This window comes from Quercus lobata, chromosome 6 (genome assembly GCF_001633185.2).
Source record: "Quercus lobata isolate SW786 chromosome 6, ValleyOak3.0 Primary Assembly, whole genome shotgun sequence".
Classification (NCBI taxonomy): Eukaryota; Viridiplantae; Streptophyta; class Magnoliopsida; order Fagales; family Fagaceae; genus Quercus; species Quercus lobata.
The window spans coordinates 23,020,076-23,044,126 of NC_044909.1; the positions used below are offsets into that span (position 1 = coordinate 23,020,076).

The window sequence follows — 24,051 nt, forward strand, 5'->3', positions numbered from 1 at the left end:
GAAAGACAGTTTGCTAGAAAATTTAGTATAGCATCACTATAAATGATTTTAGTACTATAAAAGAACAAGGAACACAACTGTTTTTAGTTAAAGCTAATTTTTAGGAAAATATTTTTTTGAGTTGTAGAAAGATAATTTTGATATAAAATTTACTATAAATGAAACAATAACATATATTTTTTCTTTTTTGAGAAAAATATGTTAGATCATACAAACAAACATACTTTACATGTATATACATATATTTAGCCCTCCAAAAAGTTGGTTTTTCTTTATACATATATTTATTTATTTATCATCCCCTCTCCCCAGGAAAATTTTTGCCTTCACCACTGATTAGAAAGAAATAAAAAGAAGATGAGATAGTTAAAGAAATTATTAAATTATAAACATACTAATAATAGATAATAAGAAAAAAAAAAGGAAAGTAAAAGAATATAGAAAATTACCATGGTTTATTGTTAATGATTTATATCCATCATATTCCATTCTAAAATAGAGTAATGTTTATTATATACTACTTGTTGCACACATCTTCACACGTGTGTGAAAATTGCACTAAAAACATGATTTGAAGTTATGATTTTCAATTGGAAACCATGACTTCAGTCATGATTTTAGTGCAATTTTTTAGGTGGTGCAACAAGTATTTTCCATCCGAAATAACTAAATCTCTACCACTCAATCTTGTATGTTATATTAATTTGAAATAGATATATTTCATGATTTAGATAAAATAATATAAATTTAAAGATGTATCTAAGTTCATGTTACTGTTAAATTAAATAAAATTTTAATTATGAAGTGTACTCTATTCCAGTCCATGTATGATTAAGTTGTTTTAGTATTCTCAAAGCTAATGATTGCATAATAGTTTTTCAATGAATCCTTATTTTATGATACTATGTTATCAAAAATAAAGTATTTTTTTTTTTTGGAGAAGAATATCAAATATAAAGTAAAATACGACAGACCCATTTAATTAGAGTGAAAACTGAAACATAAACTTCCTTTTCATTTATAATCAGTAACTGATCTGATCTACCTCATACAAGTTTAACATGGACCAATTAGCATTGCAAAATCCAGGATATATAGCTTGAACCGAAGAACCATGAAAGCTAATACCATGAGAATTCTCTTTTCCAATTCACTTCATCATTGCTGAAATAAAACCCATCCTCTCTCACCAACCAAGAGCACTTCCTAAGAGGACCACAGCGATAAATATCCCTGGGAACCTTAAACGCATCAAAACTCTTCCTCTTTTGGTCCCATTTCATGGTGCATAAGAAATGAGTGGTGCCCCATAAGTTGGTCCTGAGTCTCCAGCTGAAGTCGTCGTGCTCTTGGAGTGCACGTCCTCCGAGATCACTGTCTTTGGATGCACACCAAATCACCAAAGGAAGCGAGTCGTTGTTTGTGAAGCCATTGACCACACGAACGTCATATTCCCTGCCATGTAACTGGTCAGGTTGTAATATTAGCATGTAAACAACCAACAATGCAATTGCGAAGGAGAAAGGAAGCATAAGTCTGATGGAAATCTTCATGTTGTTGGGGTGATAGTGCAATGATAGTGGTGTTCCCACTTTTGAGAATGCATATTATATAAAGCAATAACATTTGTACTTTTTTTTTTTTTTTTTTTTTAAGAAGAAATAACATTTGTCCTTCATGTGCAATTCTTTAGGAAAATTATGTGCTCCCGAAGCATGGTAATTTGGTGTCCCTCCTCTCATATTTATAGTAGATTGTAATATCAATTTAATTAGTGAAATATATCATAAATGTAAGAGGAGTGAATACTATGCACGTTACTATGCTCTGGGAGGATGTATTACTTACCCCAACTCTATATTTTATTTGTAAAGGTTATTTATATATGTGCGCACATATTAAAGTGTAGCTTATTTGTATTTTTAGCAAAAGGGGAAAAATTGTAATATTTGTATGTTACTTTTAAATCAATTAACTCTCCTTTTTTTGGTAGATTTGGTGCTTTACATAACAAATTTCATCTCATTCATTTTTTTTTCTTTTTTATATTTATTATTATTTGAATTTGGGCTTTTGCACCATGCAATTACCATTTCTATGTGATATGTAAGAGCTAATAGGGTAAAAAATATAAGGTTAAAAAAGATTTTTCCCTATCAATTTTAACATCTCACATGAGGTGATAATTAAATGGTGCATAGTTCTAGCTATTATACCAGATCTCAATCTGTTTTTTTTTCTTCATTTAATGAACTACTTATTAAAAAAAAAAATCAAGTATCATGAATATGCATGAGCAATGAATTATAAAGAATATTTTGGTTGCACGGCTTTGGTAGGCTCATAATTTTTTTCTACAACGATAACCCAAGCAATGCATAGGAATTTTCAACAAAATATGATTTCTTTTGCCTTTTTATTTTTTTAATAAATATAAAATATGATAATTATGATAATTGTTAATTGACATTTATCATGATTGTGTTTATATATGGAACTATATATTCTAGCATTTATGGTGATTGTGTTTGTATATTCTATATATTCTTCCATAGTACCATTTAAAGAAAACATGATGTGTCAAAATTTTAATAGAGAGTTTAAATATAGAATAAAATTTAAATTCAATTATATTTAAAAAATAACTCAATTAAAAATACATTAAAAGAATGATATATAGCCTATAGTCTCATAACTCAATTGACAACTTTTAATATTTTCAATAAAAGCATCTAGGGTTCCATTCCCCCGACACCAACTATTAATATATTAGAAACAAATAGTGTAAAATTGTGAGAATTCAATAGTTTACGTGGCACAATAGTATGAAGTCAACCAAAATTCAAATTGCTTTGGTTATATATATATATATATATATATATATATATATTATATAAGATTATAAATTATAGATTTGTTGAATTGGCAGGTTGTGAGTAATGGCACTTGCCGATGTTGGATTTTGGACAATCAGGCTCTCCAACACTTTGAGAGTTCCTTGAATGGTTATTTGGAGAGACATGCCGTGAATGTGTGTGATAAGTGGATGCTTGAGTGTACGTATGTGTATTTAATGAGTCCATTTTATCTTTCCATTTTATTAGAGTCGCCATCAACCATTAGTTTTTTAGGTGTGATTAGTCATTTATGTCTAATCCTTTTAGTACCTAATTAACTAAGGATTTCCCCAAGGGTTCTTAAGTTAAAGGTTGTGGTAAATGTCTTGAACCAAAGATATGGACTTAGAAGTTTGATTATATGTGAGGAAGGTGTTAGACACCCCACAACGCCTATCCTAAGATAATAACTTGTTTTGATTGCATTATTAATTTTAATCATTTGAAATATAACTCTTATATTTGACTATTTGGCTTGTGGGAAAAAGGTGTGAATTCTAACAATTAATTTTATATTATATTTGGCTTTTGGGAAAAAGGTGTGAATTCTAACAACTAATTTTATATTATATTTGGCTTTTGGGAAAAAAGATGTGAATTCAATTTTATATTATATACATGATATGTGAATCAAGATATATACACAACTAACATATAAGATAATATATACATAATTAGCACATGAGATAGGTATTACAAATATGTACCTGGCATGTAAGAATGATATATAAGATCTAAGTACTAACATGTGGAATGAAAAGTACTAATATGTGATATGAAATGTACTAACATGTAATAATATTTAACATGAGGGAATGCACGACATGGCGTGAGATTTTAAGTTCTAACACAGGCATTTTTCAATTGAAGTACATGTACTATACCATAGAATCCAAGAGAAAAAGAGTTTCAAGAAGCTTACCTCATCATCCTTTTAGAGCGATTTATTTATTTTTCTTGTAAATTACATGTAAACAAGATAAAAGGCAAAAAATGTAAGTTAATTAGTTTCAAGGGGAGGGGGAGTGTTGGCTTGATGTGACTCATGTACCCACTAACTCAATTGATTTAAGTTAAGGATAATTTCTCTTTTTAAGAAAATATTTTTGTAAATGATTTTTGAAAAGAGGGAATATTCCTTGAATATTTTGGAAGCCATTTAAAAAAGTCTTTATTATATATTTCTGTAAAAAGAGATTTTTGACAAAGGAATATTCTGCTCAGATGTTTTTAAGAGATATTTTATTTGCAAACTAACATGAAAATCTCATGAGATTATGTAGAGAATGAAATGAAAATGGTGCAACTTCTCATGAGTTTTTAAGAAAAATAGATTTTGTGAAAAATGGCACAACCTTTCATGAATTTTTGAGGAAAAAAAAAAGATATTTTAGCAAAAAGAGTGCAGCCTCTAATGAGTTTTTAAGGAAAAAAAAAAAGATTATATGGAAAATGGTGAAATCTCTTATGATCTATTGACTAAAAGATAACGTTTAGTTACAAAATTGATTGTATCCTTAGGCTACAACCTTACTCAATATCTTTTTATTAGAGGTGAATTTTGACAAATCTACCATTAGATTACATCTTCTTCTTATATCCTCTATACTTGCAAAATTTTAAGAAAATTAAAGTCACTAGCTATAATATCAATAATTTTTTTTTTTTAAATTGCAAGTTTTTGTAATTTAAAATTATGCATAAAATATAAACTTATAGATCATATAGTAAATAATATCTGATTGACATAAAATTTGACATGTGTATTAAGAGCGTAAAGAACATGCAATTCAACGTTTTGATTTTCAAAATATGTAATTATATTTATTTTATTGAGTGAATTTGTAGCCTTAAGCCACAACTAATTTTGTAGCTAAATTTTGTCCTTGGCGAAAATAGATATTATGGAAAATTGTGTAATTTCTCATGAGTTTTTATAGAGAGTGAGATTTTATAAGGAAAAAAACCCCTTTAGGAAAAATATTTTCTATGGGAAAATAAAGTTCATGTGTCTTGAAAATCCATTTTGTCAAGAGTAATGCTATAGTTACAAACTATTTTATAATATTTTTACAAACTGTTGATATGACCATTTTCTTATTGGTTTTCGTTTAGACCCACCATTAACATCACTTTTTCATTTATTAATAACCATTCACCACATCAGCAGTTTGTAAAACTTTTTGTAAAAAAGTTTGTATTTCTAGCATTATTATTTTTTCAATTCTTAAGAAAAACACTTTCCATGAAAAGCTTTTGAGAAAATGAATTCTTCATTAAAATGTCCAATGGCTTTTAATAACTTTTTGGAAAATATTTTCAAGTAACTTCATGGGTTTTTTTTGAAAAAGGAGTGTTTGTAAATGTAAAAATCTCATGATTTGAAAAAAAAAATGTTTCTATGCAAAATCTCTTTTGAAGACACATAATTTGGATAAATTAATTGGTGAGAAAACAAGTTTCAAAGTTCATGGAAAGTAACTTTTAACAAATTTGTTTGTTTAGAAAACCCACATTAAAGGGGAGACATGGTACTCCTGAATCCAATTCTCCTATTTTGTGGTGTGAAAATATTGGGCCTACTTATCTATCTTCAAATCCTGTTTTTCATGCTCGTACAAATTAATTCATTTAGAAAAATCACATTAAAAGTGTGATTGGCATCCGTTTTAGCTTTTAGCTTTTAATTTTTATTTTTTATGTACATCTTTTTAAAACCTCACTTTTCCCTATTTTTTCTCACTTTTTTTTTATCACATTTTTTAAGGTACAAGTATATTTTAGTACACTTTCAGCAAAAAGTTTTCAACAAAATCTAAATAATCTGTTTTCAAATGAACACTAAAAGAGAGATTTTTATATTTATTTTTTATAATTCAATAATTACAAAATGGAAGAAGGATGATTTTCACAATGGATGACTTAAAATCACCAAAATGTTCCAATTAGTTGAGCTAGAAGGCTCTTGGCAACTATATAAATTATTGAAAAAAGAAGAAGAAGAAGGAAATAACGTATTTTAACCTCTAGATCTTACATGGTTAACTACTAGAGATATCAGTTATCATACCCCAAAAACAAAGGGTGGGGGTGGGGGTGGTTGAAATCGGATATTATAGAATTCTCCATTGTACACCCATACTCAAAACTACACCTGAATAACGTGGGAGCTTTCTATGCCAATGTTCTTTTGCTGTCATCGAGCTCACTAGGTTGAAAATATTTTAGGGGCCCGTTAGTTACATGAGTGGACCCAAGGTCAAATAATAAAGGAAAAAGGAAACGAAGGACAGGGTTTTACCCCAAGTTTATAATTAGTGGAGGGGTTCAAATTTTACTCTAAATTGCCACCAATTCTATAAGAATCACGCTGAAGTTTTAATCTGTAGTTAGTAGTTGTAAATGGTAGAAAAAAAAATGGTAAGTTCACAATTCACAAGTTGCTATATTAGCAAGATGTGGTAAAGTTATGGAAATAATTGTGGTACCAAACTTAATTGTAGTTGGTAATATGGGCGTGCTCATTTTTCAAGTGAATTGAGTCTATTAGGAGAAATCCAAATTGACTCAATGTGTTTCAATACGTATTGATGTAAAGGGATTAATGGTTTGACGTCACGAATATAGAAGAAAATTTATATATATTTTAAGAGATGAATAAATAAATGCACAAAGTTTGGCTGCAAATTTGGTTTTAGCCAATTACTACAATTTCCACTAAAACAATTATCATGATTACATATTTTAAAAATTTAACTGTTGGATTGTAAGTTCTTTATGTTCTTAACATACATATCAAATTTCATGCCAATCGGATCTACTATTCAATTTATAAACTTATTTTTTATGCATAATTTTAAATTACAAAAACTTGAAATTTAAATATTTGATTGATGACATAGCTATTAATCTTTGATTTTCTAGAAATTTTGCAAATATGAAGGATATAAGAAGAAAATGTAATCCAATGATGGATTTTTCAAAATTTAAATCTAATAAAAAGATATTGAGTGAAATTGTAGTCATTGGCTACAACCAAATTTTTTAGCTAAATTTTATCCTAAATAAATACAAACTAACATTAGATTATGCCAAAGATATAATTGATGTAAGTAGATACCCAGCTAGTTTCAATCCAGCTGGGTATCACGGTGTCACACAAGCTTGTTTAATAATAAAATTTAAAAATATCTTTTAGAATGTTTAGAAATTGTCCATGAGAGATCATCTTTGTATTTCAATTGAAAAATGGTCATTTTTCTGGTTAGAAATTAGAAAGAAGTCATACAACTACAAGTGATTTAAAAAAAAAAAAAAAAGACTTCAAAAAGCTATTCATAAGTAAATAAACTAAAAAACTAAAAGAAAAATCACTCACTAAACAGATACAAATTATTTAAATGTTTCTGTGAATGAACAAAATGGTTTTTATTGGACAGTCAAATTTTCATATTTTAAGAGATTCAAGCAATGGTGAGAGTAGTAGAGACTTTTTTTTTTTTTTTTTTTTTTGTGTTTTTCTTTTGATGGGAAGTAGTAGAGACTTTTTATTCTAGCTAATGTTCACGTGAATGAACAAGAGTTAGAATTGTGTTCAGTGCATTAGTGCACTAAACATGTTCCGTATTTTAATGTGTCCAATGCATTAATGCATTGGAGACAACTTGTGTCCAATGAACAAATAGGTTGAGTGGACAATCAAATTTTTTATAGTCTAAGAGATTGAAGTCATGGCGTTGCGTTTTCCAAAATGCATTTTTTTTTAACTGGAGATTAGGTAAAGAGGGGTTATCATGGGACCATTATCATTGCAAAAGCTATTTGATTTATAAGTTAAAGACTTCGAATTCCAAACTTCACCTAAGTTTTAAGGAAGCAATACATGTGCAATCATGTTGCAGAATATATTATACAAAAGTTTATAAAGTAGTTGTGGACGTTCATGCCAGAGGAATTGGATTCTATTGGGTCTTGTAAGAACGATCAAGAAGATCATAATTCACAACAAAATGTTCTCCAAAGATATAATAAAAATAAATAAATAAACAATTTTGGCCAAAAGTGCACAGACCCAAAAAGTTTAGCCAACCAAACGCGGATTTAGACTTGAAAGTTGGAACATGTAAATATGAAAGGTAGGCATCTGCCGCCAGAGCCTAACTTGTCATCCCACATGCGTAGATCTTTTGAGGATTTGGTCTTTTTCTTCATAATTCTATTATAATACCAACAAAATTTATGTATAGTTGTACTTTGACACGGTAGAATTCAAACCTATAACACGCACTTTATGATTACTGTTTTTATTATCTAGTTAAGACACTAATTGATTATTAGTGTAAATGGAGTTTAATCCAAAATCTTTTTTGCGATGATAAATTTTTTTACGAGTTGAGCTAATTGCAACCTATTTCTTATAGTTTTTTAGTTTTTGTAACTTAACTTTTAATTAAACGTAACAACCTACCACATAAATTTGTTGTGAAATATTGGGGATGTAACATTTTTCAAGGTGAAATTATTCTCTCAAAAGTATCGATGTAACAATTATAATACATGTCCATTCCATCTAGGCTTGAAAGCATTAATACATATAATAGCAAAATCCTATTGTAAATTTGTCCTTCTCTATAGCTAGTATAAATCTTAATCCTGTTAAGCATGGCTTTGCGCAGCCACGTCAATTACTACTCCATGTTCTTTTCTGGTATTTTAATTGATTGGGCTGATGAAATCACCTCCTCATAGGAGAGACGGCCCAACAATAGGGAAGGCTTTCGTTTTGATTATTGCTTGTTAATTGTCATGGAGATACTAATTAGTCATTTTCTTCTCTCTTTTTTCAAAACTTTCCTTCTTTTCACACTCGGCACTTCAAATTATGTTTATCTGTACATCCTATACACGATATTATTTTTCAATGATCCAAAAAGCTTAAGGACAGCAAATGGAAAGTACCAAACAAATTTGGTTGGTTGTGATCATCAAATAAAAGAACTGAGCAGAGCCACTGATTTGCGAAAGAAAGCACCTGAGTAAGATGGTTCGATTCGCTTGGTTAAGGCAAATTTATTAACTAACAACACCGAAATGAATTTTGTATTGGTAAGAAATATTGTATGATCTGACTTGTATTAAAATGCAGGAGTAGGTTATAAATTATGCATGCAACATGCATTTATAAGGAAATTGTCAAATCTTTGATTGCAATTTACATAAAATCACTTCTTAGAAACTGAGACCTAACTGTTTATCTCTAAGTTGCCTCTTAAAAAATATTGATTATGCCAAAGCGGCATATCATGGGTTTGAATCTGAGAATTAGCCTCACCCACAAAAAACATTGGAGGTAAGACTGGTTACCTTTTCCAAACCCATAAAAGCAGGAATTTTGTGCACTGAATAGTGAATACAATCTTTTTTTTTTTTTTTTTTTTTTTTTTTTTTTATGGTAGTCAAAAATATATTGGACTACAAAGACAGACCAAAAGACACAGAAAGAAGTGCATTGCCAATTTCTTATTGTTTTAGGAAGTACAACAAAGAATTACAACTAATATGACAGTCACAGAATATGTTAACTAAAATCATCCTTGAATAAATGAAGTGAAGGGTGAGCTCATTTAATTATTTCACCAATAACCTTTACAAGAACAGTCACCGTCTTTAAAATGGTGAAACCTATTCCTGTCTCTCACAATAATCTCTCTGTTAGAAGTTTCAGATATTTTTTTGCTACTTCATGACAATCCCAACAAATCCTGAGGTTCTTCACAATCCTAATGGGTACACCTTCTTTTAAAGTGATCAAAAAAGAAAAAGAAAAAGAAAAGAAATCAATATAATTAGGGACTAATCTATTTTGCCAAATTTAGCACACAAAAGGCATAAATAGTTTCTCAGCGAAAAAAAAAAAGAGAGGCATAAATAGTTTAAAGAATATTTCATAATAATCATAGAGAAAAAAGATACCCAAAAGAGAGATAATAACTTCCAGTGCTGCCAATTGTTCAACTTCTTTCTTGTTTCCACTATGTCCATCAGTATATGAAATACCATTGAAATCCAAAGAACTGAAAACTAGAAGAAACCCTTTTGATTCTGGCTGAGCAGTATTGTAAGTAGGTTTTTCCACGTTCGTCTTGATAGCAAACTCATTGAGGATAGACTTGCATAATACCATATCCTGGAAAATAAACAAAAAAGTTTTTTATCTAATTTCTTAAAAAAAAAAAGATATTGGTCAATCGTTGAATCAATAATAGGTCTAACATAAAATACGCCAGACATATGTAATTAAACAAACTTAATTCTCAGCAAATTGATCCTACATAACATTTATGAGCACATTAGCATTACACTTCATATATATGTGTTCATCATTCTTAATTCCTTACATTCACATACCTAAACAGTAAAGTGCAAGTTTCACAATTAGATGAATTACAAATTTAAATAAAAGAATAAAAGTAAAATATAAATAAAAAATGAATTACAAATTTAAAGAAACATAATGATATTATTTCAGCCCCTGCGATTCTTTTTACAAAGAAACACATAAATCCCAATGCCTTGGAAAACAACAGTGTGAAACTTGGGAGAACATATAAACATTGCTTGACAAGTGTAAACTGAAAAACATTCAATTTTTTCAAACACACGTGTTAGCTTGTCATTTAGAAGCTATCTAGCTTATCAATAGCCATACCAAAATTAATATATAGTAACAAAATAATTATCTCAGATGTCAAATCAAAATAACATGCACAAGGCTATAACTTTGATATAACAATGTAACCAGAAAAGATAACTTTATATATATATATATATATATATATATATACACATATAGGTAGTGACGAAGCCAAGAATTTATTTTTGGAGGGCCATTTATAAAAATTTGTGAGTATGAAATCAAAAGATAGCAAATGAAAAGTAAAGTAATACAAGAATGCAGTACATGGGTGAGGAGCCTATGGAAGTTTCAAGCTTGTCTTTCACTATTTTTTATCTAATTTAGTCACACAAAACTTATACTTTTATACTGTAAACACAAAATTGCAGTAGTAGTGGAAAAATGATAGAACTAAAAAGAAGAAGAAAAAATATTTTGGATTGTATTCTATTTTACAATATTTTTACAAAATGTTAATGTGACCAATCTCTTATTGGTTTTCACTTAGACCCACTATTAATATTACTTTTTCATTTACCAATAACTACTCACTACATTAGCAGTTTATAACATTTTTTGTAAAATAGTTTGTATCTTTAGCATCATATTGGTGGGAAATAGGCTTTCAGCAATGGTAAATATTGAAGTGTTTTGGCCGTTGTGCAGGCCAGACAAATAGGAGAATCAAAATCTTCCGCCAAATCTGGGGTATCTTGAAACAATTCCGGATTTTCAGCAACATATTCTTTAAAGACATTGAAGTATTTTGGCCTTTGTGCAAGCCAGAAAAATAAGGGAAAGTAACAGTAGTCTCAAACAGTAGTAACCTCAGGAGTGAACTCATCAATCAGTGGAAGGAGTATCGGATGGATAATCATCATAAGGATCACATGGAGCATTATCATCACACGCATGCTCATGATAGATAGCATATTTATTACATAGTCCACAATATAAAAGTGGCTCAAACCTTAGAGTTTTTCTTGGGATGAGAAGACTTCTTGGATTAGGATGATCTGCTATCCGTATGTGAACAAGGGCATTAGCATAAGGTTTGAGACCAAAAACAGAGATTCTATCTGTGCTTCCTATGAAATGATAATTTTCCCATAGATTCGGAGCAACTTCAAGAATTTGATTATTAAAATAATTTCTCCAACATTCGGCAAGATTAAAAGGATCTTCGAAGGACAATTGAGAATTCCCTTCAAGCCATTGCCCTTGGTGAGTGTGACCATTAATGAGAATGAGATGTTTTGAGGGCTGGACATTCATCCAATTTTCTCTTTCCCATATTGGCAAAGTGCTCCAGCATCTGATGGAAACAAAAGGTCTAGTGGAAGAACTTTCAAATCCTTTAATAGCAGTTTGAATAATCTGTGGAAGCTGACTGGCCTGTTTATGGCTTGTTAATTTTATGAACCTAATAAAGCCATATTCAAACATTTGGGAAAGCCAGCTAGGATTCCTATCATCCTCATCATCTGAATCTTCATCAGTAAAATATGAACCATCATCATAATCAATCAGGAGACCAGGAAATGGATGTTTCTTTTCATACACTTTGAGACTACTCCCAAAGTGTTCTTCCCATTCAAGCTGAATAAAGACATTATCAACTTCGTCTAATTTATCAGGATTAGGAATAGTGGCAGTTACAAGTTTCTTGAAATACTAGAACTATAGGTCAAAAGACCTAAACATAGCCTTGCATTCCAGAATACGGAATCATATATTTGAAGGCAAGTTGGCAACAAAACTTCTTAACATAGATTGGGTCTTAAGACTCAATCTAGCATAATCAGTGCCCATTATAGTCTCTTTATCCATTGAATGGATTTTCTCTTTGCCAAAGAGTTGACTAATGTAGGTTTTAAGACGGCTTTTAAGAGCCTCTTTTTATGAAACAAGGTTATTTTCTGAAACAAAGTTGTTTTCTGAAGCAAGATTATTTTCTGGAAAAAGGTTATCATAGTGGCTCATATAAGCCTCATTTTGAGCAGTAAGGTTAACAAGGTGGATTTTAAGGGCTCTGAGGGTTTTCTAGAAAATATTATGGTGGTTTCTGGTAAAAACAAATTGAAGGTTATCAAGAATGAATTTAATAAAATCTGGTAATTCTGAATAGGTTCCATTGTGGAATTGTAAATTTCTTGACAAAACTTCCTATAAAGCAATAAATATATCACCATTGGAATATGTCACCTTTGCCGGGACAAATTCCTGAAGGGATGTTGATCTACTAGATTTTACTCTAGAAGATGCGCCTTCATGCATTACAAAAGGTTGTCCCGCTGGGAGTCTTTTGTCTTGAGAATAGCCCTGTGCTGGTGCTTTTCCCTTGTTCTTCCTCTCTCCCGTGGAAGTCATAATAATCCACTTACTTGTGGTATAAGTATTAGTATTATTCCACTTATTAGTGGTATTTATCCACGAAACATTCTCCGATTCCTGCGAAGAAACATTGATAATATTAGAACAGTTGATAGTACTTAACATTTTGGTATTATGAATATTACCTTTAAAATCATTAGTGAAATATTGGCAAGAACTCATCATTAGTTCTTGAATAAGCTCATTCATGGGGGAGTCTTTCTTATAAGATAGATTATCAATATCAATTTCAAAATTTGAAGCAAATTTGAATTTTACTTTCTGTCCAAAAGGATCAGTAGTAATTCCATCACGTTCAACAAGAAAAGGATACAAAGCATTTATAAATGGCAGACGAAGAATCACTTTATTAGTCATGTTTTTAACAAGAACAGAAGAGATCTTGAAACAGACATTATCATGACAAACATGAGCATTATTCAATTCATATCTAATCTTCATTTGATTACCATTAGCAGAAACCAATCTCTCAGTTGATTTTTCAAAATATTTTGAAGGAATCAATCCTTCTTGGATATAGTTCATATCCGCACCATAATCAATCATAGCAATAACAATAAAATGATAATCATGGGAAACAACAATTTTAACTTTTGTAAACCATTTTGGAGGAAGCAATTTATTAACAAGATTAAGTTGAAAATTATCAACAATACCTTTATCAGAAAGAAGTGCCTGTTCACTGGATTCATCTCCATATTTGTGCTCATCTTATTCATTATCAGATTTATTAAGATTTTTATCATTTTTTACATTATCTTTACATTCTACATATATTGTTACTGTGCTTTCGCCTTCAGCTTGGTGTCCCTTCCCCCTTTATGGTATCAGAGCCACTCTTTTCTGGCCAGTGATAGTGTGGTTGTGTTCTCTGTCTCTCTGTCTGTGTCTACCTGAAACTTTGATACTCCTTTGTTGTGTTCCCTTCTTACCGTCGTTGGCGCCACCCTAGTCGTAAGGGAATTCCCAGAACCGAAATGTAAGGCCCGTTTGAACCAAAGAGGGCGTGTAAGGCATGAGAGGTATAGGGTTGGTTAGGGTATGTGTTACGAAATGCAACAGTTGTGTGAAAAACATGATAATTGAGTGTTGAACCTAGGATTGTATGGATAGGTTATGGAGATCCAACTCCTCTATCAGCTCCAGGACTAGTTGTCCTTCTGATATTGTAAATGAAGAAGATCACACTATTGTTGATAATGAGTTGATCTTTGATTTTCGTAAATGGAATATTCCTGAAGTTGATACTAAAACTGTTTATAAAACTAGTTTTGTTGAGAGTGCTTTTCATTTTGCTTACAAAGCTAGAACTGTTGAAAAAATATTCTTTATTTCAAAAGTTCATGAAAAATGCTGCTTGTTTTCTAAAAGAAATATTAATGAATTCCTTGTTGCTAAAAAATTTAGTTATTTGCATATTGGTATGGTTCAAGTTGCTACTAAACCACTCACCCAAAAGGGTATTAATGCTTCTGTTTTTATGTGTTTAAGAGATGCTAGATTTAAGATCTTTAAAGATAGAATTCTTGGTATGATTACTGCTTCTATGTATGATGGTCTTGTTTATTTTAACTGTTATCCTGATCTTACTCTTGCTTTGGATGATCCTAATATTGTTAAAGCTTTGACATTGAATATTGCTTCATCTGGTTATCACATGGAAGAAGGTAGTAAGCCTTTTGCTTTGATTTATCACATTTATTATAGACTGTTGGGTACTCAAATAAATCCTGGTGCTAAGATTCCTAGAGAGCCTTTTGGTAAAACCATGTTAATTCAATGTTCAACCCCTGATGCTAAAGTTCAAGTCCCAAAAATGATCCAATGGCAAGATGTTAAGCTTCCTAATGATTGGTTGTTGGAACAAGAATCCCCTCCTGCTAAACCTGTTTTTGATGAGCTAGATCTCACTCATATTCAACAATATCTTGATGGTACTGTTAAAATAATTTTTCAAAATAATCCACCCTTAAGGATCAACGAAGGAAGACATTCCTTTGCTGGATCTGAAAGTATTTCAAAAAGAGATCAAGAGATCAATGATTTTTTGCAAAAGAATTTTGAAAAACCCTCTGATTTAAAGCTAAAAGGTATTTCAGGTGATAAATCTCAAATTAGCTATGTTTACTATTCTACTAAACTTGAAACTTCCTCTCCATTTAGTAGAACTGCTAATGAAGAAGAAGATGACACTAAATCTGTTTGTCCATCTGATTCTGATTTTCCTCCTATTGAAAACCCTGTTTATCAAAATCAATTAAGAGCTTTGACTGTTTTGGATGAAAGCTTTGAAGTTGATATGGTTTCTTTGGATGATGAATTTATGCTTGCTAGAAACAGAAACAAAAGAAAATATTTCCAAAATAATTTTGCTCAGTCTGAAAAAGACCGTGTTAAGAGAAAATGGTTAGAAAAGATGAATCAATTGAAAAAACATTTTTTTTTTTTTGATTTTCTTGAAAACCATTATGTTTCAAAAGATGAAGTTTCAATACAACATTTAAATGTGATAAAAAAAATCAAATTTTGTTAAAGAAAATAAAACCATTGTTAAGTCTACTCATCCTCCTCTTGAAACAATTTTGATAACTACTAAAAAGGATGAAGTCAAGGTCTCTCCTTTCAAAATTGCTGATGATCAAACCCCCATTGTTAGTCTTATTGAACAAAACAATTTCACTAATGAATCTTTGCATATTATTGGTCAACAGCTTGATCGCATTGAAGAAAAAATTGTTGAAAAAACTGTTTCTCTTGAAAAGTCTGTTTCTGTCAAAACTGAAAAACCTTTGATTGATTTACCCAGTCAAAGAGAAAAAGTTATGTTTAAAGCTTCTCAGTCCAAAACTTTTGAAATTGTTGAAAAAATGCTTTCTGATTTAAAAGTTAAAACTGAAGGTACTTCTAGAAGTACAGCTTGCACTATTTCAATAAATGAAAAAGAAATTGTTTTTGATGAAAATACAAATTCTGATACTGTATCTTCTATTTCTGCCAGAAATATTTTTGATGATGATTTACCAGAAATAAAAAGATTTTTTGGAAATTCCAAACCCATGTCTTTTACAAAGAACTGGTATTCAAAACCCACTCCTTCTAATATGCAGTTTGAAGAAAGATCTTTTCAAACACAGTTTTCTGTTTCTGCTGATAAGCTTTATGAAAGGAATATTGATGATTTTTCTGAACAAGAAATCATTAATAAAATGAGTCATATGTCTATAGTTGGTATTGCTTATCAAAATAACCATGATCTTGATCAACCTGAAATTGTTAATTTACTTGTTAGTGGTTTTTCTGGTACTCTTCGTGGATGGTGGGATTCATATATCACAGAAGAATTCAGAAAGTCTATTAAACATGCTGTTAAAAAGAATGATGAAGGTTTGCCTATTTTTGATGAAAGTATTGGTCGCGGTATTCTTGATGGTGTTAATACCCTGATCTATACTATTCTCAAACATTTTGTTGGTACTCCATCCAATATTTCATCTCGCGTTTCTGGCTATTTAAATAATTTGAGTTGTCCTACTATGTCTGATTACAGATGGTATTAAGATGTTTTTACTTCCAGAGTGATGCTCCGGAAAGATTGCCACAAGCCTTATTGGAAAGAAAAGTTTATTGACGGTCTGCCTCCTATCTTTGCTCATAAAGTAAAACAAGAGTTAATGGGTAAAAATGATTCTATTGATTATGATAATTTAACCTATGGTGATATTTTCAGTACTATTAAAAAACTTAGTATCAACATGTGTAATGATGAAAAATTGTTAAAACACCAATTGAAGAATAAAAGAAAAGCTAAATATGAAATGGGTAATTTCTGTGAACAATATGGTTTGCCTCCTATTGCTCATTCCAGGCAAAAAGGTAAAAAACATGATAAAAGCTATAAAAAATATAAAAAATACAAAAACAACTTTGTTAAACCTAATGATTTCTATGTTAAGAAGAAAAATGTTTCTAAAAAATATGATAAACAGAGATCAGGTAAAGGTAAATGCTTTAACTGTGGTAAACCTGGACACTTTAGTAAAGATTGTAAGCAAAAACCTGGTAAGTTGAAAAACAAGTTTAACATGTTAAATATTGATGATAAAGAGCAAGAAGAATTATTCAAAATCCTTGAATCAAACAACTCGTCTGGTTCTTTGGAAGATGATTTTTCTTCTTCATCTGATTCTTGCTATCAATCTGTTGATGATTCTTCTGATTCACTTAATATTAAAATTGGTTGTAGAGATTCCTGTTGCAATGTCATTAAATCTGTTAATACTCTCACTAAGAGTGAAGAAGATGAAAAATGAATAATTCAACTGATAAATCAAATTCAAAATCCTGAATTACAAAAAGAATATTTGGATAAGTTTAAGAAAAAATTGATAGAAGATGAAACTGGTAAAAAACTAAAATCAACTATATGCTTTGAAGAAACTTTGGAAAGATTTAATAAAAAGAAATCCAAAGATTTGACTGTTAATGATCTTCAACACGAAATTAATTTTGTTAAACAAGAGATAAATGAATTAAAACATGAATTTAAAAGCATTAAAAGTGATAACAATAATCTCAAACAAGAATTGATAATGTTAAAAATTGATAAAAATCTTAAGAAATCTGATAATGAACAAGATGAGCACAAAGATGGACATGAATCCAATCAATAGTGACTTCTTTTTGATAAAGGTATTGTTGATAATTCTCAACTTAGTCTTGTTAATAAATTGTTTCCTCCAAAATGGTTTACAAAAGTTAAAATTGTTGTTTCCCATGATTATCATTTCATTGTTATTGCTATGATTGATTCTGGTGCGGATATGAACTGTATCCAAGAAGGATTGATTCCTTCAAAATATTTTGAAAAATCAACTGAAAGATTGGTTTCTGCTAATGGTAGTCAAATGAAGATTAAATATGAATTGAATAATGCTCATGTTTGTCATGATAATGTCTGTTTCAAGATCTCTTCTATTCTTGTTAAAAACATGACTGATAAAGTGATTCTTGGTCTGCCATTTATAAATGCTTTGTATCCTTTTCTTGTTGAACGTGATGGAATTACTACTGATCCTTTTGGACAGAAAGTAAAATTCAAATTTTTTTTCAAAGTTTGAAATTGATATTGATAATCTGTCTTATAAGAAAGACTCCCCCATGAATGAGCTTATTCAAGAACTAATGATGAGTTCTTGCCAATATTTCACTGATGATTTTAAAGGTAATATTCATAATACCAAAATGTTAAGTACTATCAATTGTTCTAATATTATCAATGTTTCTTCGCAGGAATCGGAGAATGTTTCGTGGATAAATACCACTAATAGGTGGAATAATACTAATACTTATACCACAAGTAAGTGGATTATTATGACTTCCACAGGAGAGAGGAAGAACAAGGGAAAAGCACCAGCACAGGGCTATTCTCAAGACAAAGGCTCCCAGCGGGACAACCTTTTGTAATGCATGAAGGCGCATCTTCTGGAGTAAAATCTAGTAGATCAACATCCCTTCAGGAATTTGTCCCGGCAGAGGTGACATATTCCAATGGTAATATATTTATTGCTTTACAGGAAGTTTTGTCAAGAAATTTACAATTTCACAATGGAACCTATTCAGAATTACCAGATTCTATTAAATTCATTCTTGATAACCTTCAATTTGATTTTACTAGAAACCACCATAATATTTTCCAGAAAACCCTCAGAGCCCTTAAAATCCACCTTGTTAACCTTACTGCTCAAAATGAGGCTTATATGAGCCACTATGATAACCTTCTTCTAGAAAATAATCTTGCTTCAGAAAACAACTTTGTTTCAGAAAATAACCTTGTTTTAGAAAAAGAGGCTCTTAAAAGCCGTCTTAAAACCTACATTAGTCAACTCTTTGGCAAAGAGGAAATCCATTCAATGGATAAAGAGACTATAATGGGCACTGATTATGCTAGATTGAGTCTTAAGACCCAATCTATGTTAAGAAGTTTTGTTGCCAACTTGCCTTTAGATATATGATTCTGTATTCTGGAATGCAAGGCTATGTTTAGGTCTTTTGACCTATGGTTCAAGTATTTCAAGAAACTTGTTACTGCCACTATTCCTAATCCTGATGAATTAGACGAAGGTGATAATGTCTTTATTCAGCTTGAATGGGAAGAACACTTTGGGAGTAGTCTCAGAGTGTATGAAAAGAAACATCCATTTCCTGGTCTCCTGATTGATTATGATGATGGTTCATATTTTACTGATGAAGATTTAGATGATGAGGATGATAGGAATCCTAGCTGGCTTTCCCAAATGTTTGAATATGGCTTTATTAGGTTCATAAAATTAACAAGCCATAAACAGGCCAGTCAGCTTCCATAGATTATTCAAACTGCTATTAAAGGATTTGAAAGTTCTTCCACTAGACCTTTTGTTTCCATCAGATGCTGAAGCACTTTGCCATTATGGGTAAGAGATTATTGGATGAATGTCCAGCCCTCAAAACATCTCATTCTCATTAATGGTCACACTCACCAAGGGCAATGGCTTGAAGGGAGTTCTCAATTGTCCTTTGAAGATCCTTTTGCTGTGGCTGAATGTTGGAGAAATTATTTTAATAATCAAATTCTTGAAGTTGCTCAGAATCTATGGAAAAATGATCATTTCATAGGAAGTACATATAGAATCTCTGTTTTTGGTCCCAAACCCTATGCTAATGCCCTTGTTCACTTACAGATAGTAGATCATCCTAATCCAAGAAGTCTTCTCATCCCAGGAAAAACTCCAAGGTTTGAGCCACTTTTATATTGCGGACTATGTAATAAATATGCTATCTATCATGAGCATGCGTGTGTTGATAATGCTCCATGGGATCCTTATGATGGTTATCCGATGCTTCTTCCACTGATTGATGAGTTCACTCCTGAGGTTACTACTGTTTGAGACTACTGTTACTTTCCCTTATTTTTCTGGCTTGTACAAAGGCCAAAATACTTCAATGTCTTTGAAGAATATGTTGCTGAAAATCCAGAACTGTTTCAAGATACCCCATGATGCTGAAAATCCGAAATTGTTTCAAGATACCCCAGATTTGGAGGAAGATTTTGATTCTCCTATTTGTCTGGCCTGCACAACGGCCAAAACATTTCAATATTTACCACTGCTGAAAGCTTGTTTCCCACCAATATGATGCATTTGAAGATTCCCAATACTAGTGCTCATTTGAAGACAAAAATGCCAATGCTTCTGAAGGATAGTGCTTATTGGTTTCTTTTGGCACCAAAGGACACCAATAATATGGCCTAGACCCTAAATTTGTAGGCCTCTTTCTGATATCTATGTATGATTCCCCAAAATCTTGAGTCAAAAAGAAGAAAAATTCACTTTCACTATTCATTTGTCACTATTCACCCGTCACTATTCATTCGTTATTGTTCACCTGTTACTATTCACTCCGAATTTTGCCTATTTAAGGGGGGTTGTCCCTTAAGTTAAAAGCAAGTTTTTACTTCAGAATTTTCTTTCCTTAGAACTTCTTCCCTTAGAAGCCTTCTTTGAGAGAAAGTTCCTTGCTTCTACTATCACTATTTCCTACTACCTTACAATCTTGTATCTAGGACTAGAACAAGCTTTGTAAGTGTTAACCTATAACTGTTGAGATCTTATAACTACTACTACTATAAGTGTTTGTTCTACTTTCAATAACAAGTATTTTTAGTTTTTTGTTCATTATATTAATTGTTGCTACCGCCATCTTGGACGGTTCTAAATTTTTATTGCTTTCATTTATATACTGCTTGGCTGGTTCTACCGCCTTACTATTGTTTTAAATTACTTTGATTATAACTGCTATATCGCCTACTTGGCTGGCTTTGCTGCCTACTTGGCTGGTTCTACTTTGCTTTTACATTATCTTTACTTTCTACATATATTATTACTGTGCTTCTGCTTCAGCTTAGTGTCCCTTCCCCCTTTATATATATATATATATATATATATAAAAGTATCTTTTAGCCTTAGGATTAGTCTTGAATATTTATTATCTAGATTGAATTACTGATATTCAAAATTAATCCACCTAGAAAAGATGCAACCTACATATTAATGTTCTAAAAGTTCACGAAAACTTTATTGTAATAAAAATGAAAAGATCATCTTCACAGATATGAAGATAATTTTTCACACATACAAGCATCTTTTAGCCTCACAATTTAGGTTTCTTTCAACTTCAAAAAAGTTAATCTCCCATCCTTTGGAAATAAAAAACAAAAATAAAAAGAATAAATTACAAGTTTCATCTAACAAAGTCTAAATTTACAAGATGATGTAACAAACCTCATGAATGAGAGGACACCATTCATCCTTTATTTTCTTTGATACGTGTTCCACTGCAAGTTTGGCAACATCTTGTTCAGGAATGAGAGGATACCCTTCAATCCTTTATCTTATTTGAATTGCAAGTTTGGAAATGTCTTGTTTGGCTTTTTTTCGATGTGAAAAAGTGTTTGGAGAGGTATAGCTCCCTCCATCCATTTCGACCATTGACCCAAACTTTGGTCCATGTAGTGTTACCTCATTACTAGTTCCATATATTGGCCGCTGAATGGCCCATTGTAGTGTGTATTCATTTAGTCTGCTCTTGTACGTCCAAGTGTTCTATAAGGCTTAAACAAATTCAAATCCAAAATATTCAAAACAAGTTTGGATAGAGAACAAGCAAACAAATTTCAAAAGCTCAGATCTTTGAGTAGCAAGTACTATTAATCAAAACCCAAAAAGGAAAATGTATGAAAAACACAAATAATTAAAACCCAAAAAAGCTTAGACTTACGTGAAGAATAGGACAACGCTACAGATGTAGAGGCAGGCTGAGGCTGAGGCTAAGGTTAAGGAAAGACATTTGAGCTCATTTCCATCATTTTCAAGGGTTAAGAGGAAGAAGAAGCCATCAGCTATATCCAAAATGTAGTAGGCTCACTGTGTCTTTGAGTATGTGTGTTTGTGTTCAAAGAAATGAGAGAGCTCAAACAGTTAGGTATGTTTGGTTGGAGGTGGAATGGGGTGGATGAAAAGTAAAGGAGAGAAAAGAGGAGTGGGTGTTGTTTGGGGAGGAGGCAACTAGAGAAAATTTTTGGGTGGGGTCCAAGCATTTTTCATTCGGGCCCACACAAAATCTACCTCTCTAAAATAGAGAGAATACAAGCGGGAAAATGCCTATTGAATATGAAAGACAAATGTGCCCCCACCTTTTTGCTCTTACCTACCTCCAGTTAATTCCCACTTTCCCACAGAGCTCTCATCAATCTTCAGCCTCTTCACAGTTCAACTATAATAAAGTATCAACTTCTCTCTCTCTCTCTCTTTTCCTCCTCCTTGTCATCATTCTCTCTTTTGTTATCTTCTTTGCTTTTTGTTTTCTTTTGCAGTTGAGAATCAGGTGTGACCTTCTCCTTTTTTTTTCCTCATCCTTGTCGTCACTCTCTCTTTCAATTGTTAATCTTCTTTGTTTTGTTTTTTTGTTTTTCCCCTTCTACAGTTGAGAATCTCAAGTATGGCTCTGACCCTTTTGTTTCCCCTTTCTTGTCATCACTCTCTCTGTTTCTAATGTTAAATCTTCTTTGTTTTGTTTTTTTCTAGATTTTTTATTCTTTTTCCTTTTGTATCTAAACTTTGTGCTCTTTTTATTTTCCGATGAAAATGCAGATAGAAGACTCAGAATCAAGTTGCCCATCTGTTCATTTTCTTTGTGTTTATTTTACCCAATTTTTGCTTGCTTAGATCATCTGTGTTTTTATTTCTAATTTATTCCTATTTTTTGACACTTGACCCTTTGGTATTTTGTTATTTTCTTTTTCTTTTTTTCTTTTTTTGTTATTTATTTATTTATTATTATTTTTTTGCAAACCTCATCTGGCTTTATGGAATCTAAGCATATAAAGAAGTTGTGTTTTGTGTGTGAAAGAGACCATGTGGGTTGTTTGAGGTTCATGTACTTTAATGAGTTTGGTTTTTATTATTTATTAATTGTGATTGTTAGAATTTGTTTGTTGGGTTAAAATGAATTGACTCCTTGCAAATTAATTAATTACCCAAGTTAATTAATTAGGTTCAATTACATGCTATGGCGTGGTAGCACAAACAAATCACCAAATTATCTAAATGCAGTGGAAAATAAATTTGACACGGGTGATTTGTTTACGAATAAGGAAAACCATCGAGGCAAAACCCCACCGGGGGATTTTAAGGTCATCACTCCCAAGAATCCACTATTATTAATCACAGGCAGTTACAAGTATAAGAAATCTTACCAAACCCTTTGGCCTATCCCAAAATACCAACCTACAGTTGAACCCTTACCCCAATACATAATTGGACTTGTATCGTAGCGGCAATCTTTCCCTTGATGCATGAATCCGAGTACGTAACTAACCAATGATGCACAGATCCAAGTACATGACTGACACTAGCAACTTGAAGAAGATATTGGTTGCAAAGTTCTTCAATTTATCAATGATGAAGATCAAGAAGCTCCTTGGTTACAAAACCCTTGGCGTAAAGACGTAGTAGCTTTTTCAGGGAGAATAATGAACTAGCTCACTTTCTGCATGTGTTCTCCTCGTATGATGGCCTTTAAAATAAGCCTTATATATGTCTAGGGTTGTGAGAAAAGAAACCCTATACAAATATTTCAGCATGGGCTGAAAATTAGATCTAGAAATTCTGATTTCGTAGATCTCGACAGATTCAGCTTCTGTCAAGCTTCGTTCTTAAATCTCGATAGATACTGTTTTTGTTGAGGTCTCTATCGAGTTTTAATGAACAGCTCTTCTTCACTTGTTTCTTGATCAGATCTTCATGGCTTTAACATTTGACTTGAACAACATGTTTCTTGAAGTCTTAAACCCATCCTAGATCTACCCAATTACAAGTAAAGTGCATTTTGTCAAAAGATTAGCCAATTACATAAAATATGTCCCTAACACTGTTGGTGTAAGGATTTGACTTATTAGTGTTTGTGTTTTGTGTGTGAAAGAGACCATGTGGATTGTTTAAGGTTCATGTGCTTTGATGCTGTTGATTTTTATTATCTAATATTAGTTTTGCT

At 31.4% G+C, this 24,051-nt stretch overlaps 1 protein-coding gene across 1 annotated transcript; it reads right to left on the minus strand.

Moving 5' to 3' along the window:
• Positions 1–1,050: 1,050 nt before the first annotated feature.
• Positions 1,051–1,553, minus strand: LOC115994118 (S-protein homolog 5-like). Its single transcript, XM_031118147.1, has one exon. The coding sequence runs from the start codon at positions 1,551–1,553 to the stop codon at positions 1,122–1,124; it is 432 nt and encodes a 143-aa protein (XP_030974007.1). The 3' UTR covers positions 1,051–1,121.
• Between the last annotated feature and the right edge of the window lie 22,498 nt (positions 1,554–24,051).